We start from the raw sequence: 9,118 nt of genomic DNA on the forward strand, positions 1-9,118 counted from the left end.
CCAAAACCCTTACGGCACGTTAGCCTAATGGTCAGGCTGCTTGCTTTGTTTCTGCAAGGTCTGGGGTTTGATTCCTACTTGCACCCTTATGTGTGTGTGAAGTTTGCATATTTTCCCCCTGTGTTTCATGGGCTCTCCAGCTTCCTCCCCAGTATAAAGACATTAATTATAGGTTGATTGACATCTTAAAATTGTCTGGAGTGTGTGTGAGATCGTGAATGCTCCCTGTGTAGTATAAGTGCAAAAGGAAATGGATGGATGGATGGATGATGTGACACGTCCTCTGTACACATAAACTCGAGACAGTTGAAGCTAGACCCCGAACCCACCACCTTCTGACCAATCAGAACGGAGAATTCCAAACAGCGCAGTCCTATAAAAGAAAATATTTCCCATCCATCACTGCTCGCTTGTTATAATAAGTGCTAGCGAACGTTCCCTTCCTATTGCTGCTGAAATGTTGATGAGCGTGAACGCCGCCTGTTCCAGCCGCTCAGCATTGTTATGACAAAACCTCCTGAGCGAGCCCAGGATCTCTGTTTAGTCAGTTGTAGTGTAATGTTGATTTTGAAGTCTCTAATGATATATAATGCCCTTTGACCCAGGCACCAATTGTGATGGGACTATTTGACCTCTGACCCTTCGCTGTAAGATGGAGAGGCTGTGGCATTTTGAGCCGAGGCACCAGAGCAGTTGCTTTCTGTGTACGACAGATCTGAGTGTCATAACTAATTTGCTTTTCATTTTTTAAACCTGGAGGGTTGAAGTTACGGGAAGTAGTTTAGCCGATAAACAGAGACGTTTTCTCTGTTGAGTTATTCATAAAAATTCCACAGTAATGTGCACTGAAGTAAATATTTCAATTAGATGTGGCTGGAAATGTCATTTTCATTATGTCACATTATATTTATTGGATAATTCGTCTCATTATTTATCATTAAGCATTCCATTAATAAATTTCTTTTCATAATTTCTTCTCATTATTATGATGAACTGTTTTGATAAATGAAGTCGTAGCCCCAAACACACAGGTAAATAATGCTATTAATATTAATGTATTAAAAAATCAATTCCATACAACAGCCTGAAGACGTTTTTTTGTTTGTTTGTTTGTTTTTTGACTTTTGATCAGTGATTATTTTCCTATAACCGCATGCCACTGAGTTTGTGAATGTTTCTAGCCATATAAAATAATGGGTTACATGTAAAAAAAAAAAAATCTATATATATATATATATAAATTTATATTTTTTAATTCTCCAATTTTTTAGGCATCGAAGCAAAGCATGTTTACACACTACAAGAAATTTCTTCGAAGTTGTGTGTCTCATTTTAATTGTTTGTAAATTATTCGTCTGGTATAATAAGCCATTGCAATATTTTGAGTAACAGTAGTTTTAGTAACAATTCAGTATGGATTTCCTGACCCAGTGTTTCTTCAGTGGTCTTCCTCTTAATAAGCTGATCATTTATATCATCACTGGTTTGCTCAATAAGTACAGACACTTATTTGTTTGGTTTTTTTTTGTTTGTCGTTCATTATTATGGCACCATCGATCATCGAGCAATGCAGATGAATTAAATGTCATTATACTGTATGATGCGAAGTTTGTGCACCCCTGACCATCACACTCACATTTCCTCACACTCTATGGGATTGTGGTAGCCTAGTGGTTACTGTGTTGGACAACTGATCAGAGGGTTGTGAGTTTGAATCTCATGTCCAGCAAGCTGGACCTCTGAGCAAGGCCCTTCATCCTCAATTGCTCAGGTGTATTAAAAAAAAATTGAAATAAATGTAATTTGCTCTGGATAAGGGTGTTAATGTAATTATGACCTAATTCCAGATTTATTCTCCTTTGATATTATCATATAAGCTTCATTCTTTTCTGTTTGGAAGGATTAGTGATCATTCAGCTACAAGAGCATGAGTGAGATCAGACACTGATGCTGTCAGAGTGAGGAGGTCTGGGGTTCAGTCGGTGTTCCAGTTCATCCCAGAGGTGTTCAGTGCGGTTGAGTCAGAGTCAGGGCTCAGTGCAGGACACTTGAGTTCTTCCACTCCAACCTTAGCACACCGTGGAGCTCTGTGCTTTGTGAACAGCTGCACTAGTTCCAGTGACGGTAAATTGTAACACTACAGCAAGCAGAGACATTCTCGACAACTCTGAGCTTTCAACTTTGTGGATAAATGTGACATGGTGTAATGGTCAGTTGTCCATATACTTTTGCTGATGTAGTACTTCATGTTTAATTTAATATATAAAAAATAAAAGGTCAAATTAATTTGTATTATGTTTATCACTAAAGGCTTGTAGCCCTTTTTTTACTCTTTTGTGGTTTGCAGATTTTGTAAAGGCACGCACGAAAAAAAAAGTGGGAAAAAAGTGTGTGTGTGTGTGTGTGTGTCGGGAGTGAGGGTTGAAGGGAAAATTATGCGTGCATACAATAGCTAAGTACTGTGTAACACCCATGCTGTATACGAAGCTAAAAAGAATTTAAGGACAGCGCGCGCTGCTAGATTGGTCGCTTGAGCGCCCGCGCAATGAGACGTCAAATCGGGGCGAGTAGCTCTCTCTCTCTCTCTCTCTCTCTCTCTCTCTCTCTCTCACATACACACACGCGCGCGCGCGCTCCGGGGTGGTTAGTGGTTAGAGAGTTAGAGTTAGAGAGAGAGAGAGAGAGAGAGACTCTTCCACACAGCACACGCACACGGAGAGCCACGCGCGCGCCTCGGACAGCGGACTCGTATTCGTCACTCGTACTTTTTTTCCTTCCTCCAGAACCTCTTTAATCCCCAATGAAGCGTGATGTTATGCTGTTAAAGTCTTCTACCTGACAACATTGGCTCGTTTTTTTCCGCCATGAGCTGCTTGGATGTCATGTACCAAGTGTACGCGCCGCCTCAGCCTTACTTCACTCCAACTTACAGCCCGTACCATCATCATCCTCATCCTCATCCTCACCACCAGGTAAGAAAGTTTCACCACGACCAGATAAACTGCTACACTCTTGGACTGAACAGTCAGGAACTTTGATGTGGGGTGTGCACGAGCTCGCCGTGGAGTTTGCGCGTTCGTGCGGTAGACAGAAAAGGATAAATAATAATCAGTAGATTAATGGAAATGTTTTAATGAACGAAACTAGGTACTGTGCAGATTAAATAAATAAATAAAAAAGTGGCAAAAAGTAGAGGGGAATCCAGGAATCCATAAAGTGTGTGCAGTGTATTAATGAAAGTAAGCAAAATAAAATAAAGACATATTAATCTAAATGAAAAAAATATTCCAACTATAGATGTAGTAAAAGTTCATTCTAGTACACAAAGTTTCAGGCAAAAAGCTGTGCAAAGTGTTTCTGAAGCTAAAGGAACTGAAACCAGCAGATATTCCAAATAACCAATATATTAATTACTTTCAATTATTTCCTTCTAATTTATATATATATATATATATATATATATATATATATATATATATATATATATATATATATATATAATACACAAAGCAAAGGCGCCCATGGTAATGCTGCAATATATATAGAGCTATTGTGCAATCTAAATCAAATTAAATCCAAACATTGAGTCACATTTAAATGTTTAGAAATGTATATTCTATATATATTTATATATATATATATATATATATATATATATATATATATATATATATATATATATATAATAATTGAATCTAAAATCATTTAATAGATTTAAAAAGCAACCTGGTTTACACATGCATGTAGGTTTACTTTTCTCTCCATGCTTTCTGTCACTTTTGGTATTTAATCTTCTCACATGAACCATTTGACACATAATTCAAGTGTGTGTGTGTGTGTGTGTGTTGCTGGTTTGGTTATAAATCAGTTAACAAAGTAGAAAAGCTTTACCTGGGTGCTACCTGAAACCCTGTTTAAAGTGTTCGCACTTTCCTAAACGCTCTCACAGCAAACACACACACACACACACACACACACAGGCACATGCGTGTTTGAACGCAGGGCTGGTGTTCATATTTGAAATAGTGTGAAAAGTGTCAGATTTCACAGAGCTCACGCAACACACATGTAGCTGAGAGCCAGGGTTTTTTTTTCTTGTTGTTGTTTTGTAGATGAAACTAACTGCATGGAGGAATCTGTGTGGAAATATAACTCATTTTTTTGTTTTCCATTAAAGAGAAAAATTAGTTTTAATGTACATGATATAGACTATGGTAAAAGGGTTAAAAAAAAAGGAAACAACAACAACAATAATAGTAATAATAATAATAGCAACAGTATCAATAACAATAATAGAAGTCCTCTAAATGGTAACAATTGTTTTGTTCCAGAAATTGGCTTTCTATTCCAAAATGCAAGAAGAACCCGTAAGTGGAGGAAACTCGTTCTCCAGTCATCCTGCTCCCACTATAAAGGAGGAGGACTGTGCGCCGGAGAAGGAGCAGCCACCCGAGGCTGAATACATCAGCTCACGATGTGTCCTCTTCACCTACTTCCAGGGAGACATCAGCTCGGTGGTGGACGAACACTTCAGCCGCGCTCTGAGCCAAACCAGCAGCTACGGCCCTGCTTCAGCCAGCGGCAACAAACCCACACGAGGAGCCTGGAAAGGTGCATCATGATGTTCATGTTTATGTAGTGAAATAACTCTTCAGCGCTCAGGAATGTTCTCGTCGAGTTTCCTGAAAGCATAAAGTCGGCGTATGTGAACGCAACACAGTGATAGCTATAAAGCTTAGATGTTGAGACGATCCTTATTATTTTCCAGTTGCTTGAAATGAGTAGGAAAAAAAAACTGTCTGGAGTTTGATTTATAAATAATTAAGGAAGGAAAAAATAGTGCTTGTTTTATGCAAATATTTGAGAAAAAAATATTTGTAGTAAACATTTTACTTATGCATCATCATCACGTCTTTTACTAAAATCTGTAATAATATTCACAAGGATCTTTAAAAATACATATTTATATGAATGCTTTCCATCCGGTTTCCTCCAGACGGATCATTCCCGATGAGCCAACGCAGTTTCCCTCCGTCCTTCTGGAACAGCGCGTACCAGCCGTCAGTCACAGCGTCTTTAAGCAGCGCTCTGGGTGCGTCCCACACCGACCTGCCGTTCCCTGCTGACCCGTACTCCAGCGCTTCGTTACACAGCCACCTCCACCAGGCGACGCCGGAATCCTGGCACCCGACACACCACCACCACCACCATCATCCTTACCCGCTCGGAGGCTCCATCAGCGCTCAGAGCTCGGCTTATCCTCGGCCTACAGTGCACGACGTGTACGGGACGCACTTTGACCCGCGGTACAGCTCTCTCCTAGTGCCCTCGGTGCGACCACACAGACTCCCTCCGGCCACCGTGCCCGCTCCCGGACCCTCGCCGTGTGACATCAGCAAGAGCGATCCGGCCAGCTCGGCATGGACCGGAGCTTTCACCGGGACGGGATCCGATATGGGACAGAGCCTCAGCCTGAACGTGGACGCAGGTAAGAAACGATGACTCAAGAACAAATTATTATCTATTGTATTTGACGTGCTTAAAAACTTATTTGAACGAAATATTTTGGAAAATCTCTTGTCTGGAAAATCCATCGCAAATTTGTTAAATATTTGACATCTTCAGGGCCGTAACTTTAGAGTTTCAAGAACTGTATCAAAGACTCTGAATATGAAAGTTCTGAACCAAAAAGAAAGCTTAAATCACACTCTGTCCTGTCTTCTCAAATGTTTTAACACTTCAACATTTTTCTTTTAACCCAATCTCCATCCACTGCTTCTGTGAAGCAAGAATTTCACCTAAAGAAGTGACACTGACTCATTAAACTCATATATGTATAATGAGCAGGTGATATCAAACCCGTTCCTGCTCTCTGAGACGCTCCGAGTGCTTGTTCGTCTAAAGAGCAGCTCAGATTTCATCTTCAACCAGTAAAATTCTGTGTAAGGTTCTCCAACAGAGGGAAAAACACACGTCTAAAACACGCTGAAATCCATCAGTCATTTCAGATCAGACTGAACATCATTCATTTCTTTATACTGATTGAAAACATCCCAAACGTCACTGTATCGGTAAAAATGGTTAAAAGCTTCAATGTAAAAAGATCCCTATGAAAGATCTGCATGAATCCTTGTACGTGTTTGTGCTTTGAGGTATTATACCACTATATACTGTATTATATAATGTACAGGAGTAGAGACTAATCACGAAGAGTGAATTTGAATATGATATGATATGCATATTAAAAATATATATAGCATTTCTGAACATGTGGAAATCAACGACAGCTCCGAGATTCATTATGAGTGAGATTTGGATGAGTAAAAAGAGGAATTTCTGTTCAGCCGTTACGGCGTAAACGTTATTGTCATGCTGTGAAAAACAAATCTAAACAATAAAAGTGAGGAAACAATTTGTGCTCAATTTATTTATTTGTATAGATTTCATTCAGTGTTTTTTTTTATGTTGAACTAATTACTGCTGAACTAACAAAGTGAGGGTAAAACCCTTTATATATATATATATATATATATATATATATATATATATATATATATATATATATATATATATATATATATATATATATTCCATTTCTTTATTCAATAGCACTGTTCAGAATAAAAAAAACAAACAGACCTTTACAGAAATCTGGATATGGGTGGTGTGTGGTGTGATTTCTTTCTTAAAAAAATAAAAAAAATAAAAAATTAACGTACGAACAGCTTCTTCGCTCTTTACACCTTTATTTTCACACTTCTTTGCCTGGTAGCTAGCTTGTTTCCTTCTTCCTTCTGCTTCTCTTACCCTCCGTTTTTTCCTCTTGTCTTACTTTCTCTCTCAGGTCTGCAAAACCAGGATAAAAGCAAGGACTTGTATTGGTTTTAGTGACCTGCCTGCCTTCCTGTCTGCCTTCCTGCCTCCCTGCCCGTTCCAGCCTCGGCTGATCTCTGTCTCTCTGTGCCTTTTCGCTTAGGCCACAGCAGGCTTGTCTTTTTATTTCTTCCCTGTAACAGATTGTGATCTCACTTGCAGCTCGGCGTTACACGCTCTGCAGCGGGGGCATCCTGAGCTGAAATCACACCGCGCTGGATAAACCTGAAAGCTCTTCCAGAGCGGAGAAACAGAGACGGAAAAAGAGAGATATATAAAGAGAGAGAGAGACGAAACTCGTCGGAGGAACGACTTTCCAGAAATACACGCCCGGTGGTGTGACCGGCAGCTGTTCTCTCCACAGCAGACACACGTCCAAGAGACATAAAAAAGATGAACAAGCGCTTCATTCTGGGATGCGTGAGAACCGAAACGTCAGAAGTGATCACAACGTCCTTCACAACAGGGACCACGGCCAGCGTCAAAGACAGGACAGGGTCTTATTGCAAATTTTTTTTTTTTTTTTTTTAGAAACGAGAGACTCCGACGAGAGAGCAGCATTCCCTGTCGTATATTACAGAAGAGACCGGAGGCTATTTGAAGCCACTTGACTCTATCTATATTGCTCTCGACAGCTGTCATCGACAACTGGCTTGGAGCTCAGCGGACACACACACACACACACACACTCGCAGCGTCTCACTGCACCGCCTCTTGGCCTGGAATTTTTTTTTTTAATAAAAGGAGTGGTTTGTTGAACACACTCGCGTGGAAACAAGTTGTTTGTGAGTTAAGGATAAACAAAAGGAGAAGAGTGGACACATGAGGAAGTGCCAGCAGATGGACACACACACACACACACACTGTTTCAATGTTGCTGTATATACTCCATGTGTCTGAATGTGAAGTCGGCTCGTTGCTGTGAACACACTGCCAAAAACCTGCTGTTCGGATTTCAGTCATCACCGGCTCACTAGCTTCGTTTACACACAGCCCGAGAAATTTAAAACAAATTTACATCCATCACACCGTCGAGATTTTTATATCCGACACGGCCTTGGAGAACGCCGTTTTGTTCTACTGTGCAATCGAATACGGCTCGCTCGACGACAAAGCATGCGAAACTCTCCACTTTTCTGATTTCCGATCTCCTTTGATATATTATAACGTTAGATAAAACACTGGGGAGACGTTTATAAAGGTTTCAGCAGCCCGAGGAGACGTTACAAATAGGTTTAAGAGTCTGAAAAGATGTTTTAAAAAGGGTCTTCAATCCTGAGGAGACGTTAAAAATAGGTTTCGGAGTCTGAGTACACTTTTAAAAAGGGTCCGAAATTCGTAAGACACGTTAAAAATAGGTTTAAAAGTATGAGGACACAGAAATTTTTTCATTTAAAACTGTTTAACATGACTTATTAATTGACTCGTTATTTAATTGAGATTTAGATTTGTGTTCAGCTGAAAACTGGTGCCTCAAGTTTGCTGTAAAAACTTTAGAAACATCATGTCATCAGATAAAAGTCGGAAATGACGTTTTAAAAATAGCTTTAGTCCGAGGACACGTTTAGAAATCGGACAAAAATTTTCATTCGGAACCTGAAATTTCTTTTTGAAAATCCTTATGCAAAGTAAGGACGTTGTCGATTTCTTGAATAGTGGCTTGTTTCAAGGCCGTTATTTATTTACATGCAAATTTGTGAAATCGATCCTTTCTGCTAGGGCTGAAGGAGCTGGATCACGAAGCATCAGGTTTTGTACAAACTTGTCTGGAGGGTGCTGCAAGCAATATTATGACTTAAGATAAAAGTCTGAGACGACGTTAAAAAAGGCCTGAAGGCAAGTTAAAAAATAGCTTTAGAAGTCTGAGAATAGGTTTAAAAATTTAATTCGTAAATTCTGAGCACATGATAAAAATTCAGAGAAATGTTTCATTTAAAACTGGAAAATTATAGTTTATAAATTATATATTATAAAGAATTTTGCTGCGAAGAAAGGGCGTGTCTGATAGCTTGAATAGTGACTTGTTTCGAAGTTGTTATTTCCAAGGGAATTAGTGTTCAGACGAGACTCCGAGAGACTTGGATCATGTTTCATACAAATTTGTGGCTCAGTTTGCTATAAGGATTTTGTTTATGATAACATTAATGATTTGTTTATGAAAATTAGGATTTGTTTCAGTTTTTTTTTTTTTTTTAATTATTATAACACTAGATAAAACTTTTAAAGTCCAAGGATGTGTTTTGGA

At 39.2% G+C, this 9,118-nt stretch overlaps 1 protein-coding gene across 2 annotated transcripts in view; it reads left to right on the plus strand.

The window, feature by feature from the left end:
* Positions 1-2,646: 2,646 nt before the first annotated feature.
* The window catches only part of vgll2a (vestigial-like family member 2a), a 7,941-nt gene continuing 1,469 nt past the window's right edge, over positions 2,647-9,118 (plus strand). The window contains exons 1-4 of one of the 2 annotated variants that reach the window (XM_058378682.1): positions 2,647-2,972; positions 4,332-4,611; positions 4,997-5,488; positions 6,845-9,118. The exon at positions 6,845-9,118 is cut by the window's right edge and continues 1,469 nt beyond it. In XM_058378682.1, the coding sequence (XP_058234665.1) occupies positions 2,865-2,972; positions 4,332-4,611; positions 4,997-5,488; positions 6,845-6,888 (924 nt within the window). In that variant the 5' untranslated portion in view covers positions 2,647-2,864 and the 3' untranslated portion in view covers positions 6,889-9,118. Of the gene's footprint in view, positions 2,973-4,331; positions 4,612-4,996; positions 5,489-5,790; positions 6,472-6,844 lie in introns of those variants that run through there. The other variant, XM_058378683.1, reaches the window with a different exon arrangement.

The sequence above is a fragment of the Hemibagrus wyckioides genome, linkage group LG25 (assembly GCF_019097595.1).
Source record: "Hemibagrus wyckioides isolate EC202008001 linkage group LG25, SWU_Hwy_1.0, whole genome shotgun sequence".
In the NCBI taxonomy this organism is placed as follows: Eukaryota; Metazoa; Chordata; class Actinopteri; order Siluriformes; family Bagridae; genus Hemibagrus; species Hemibagrus wyckioides.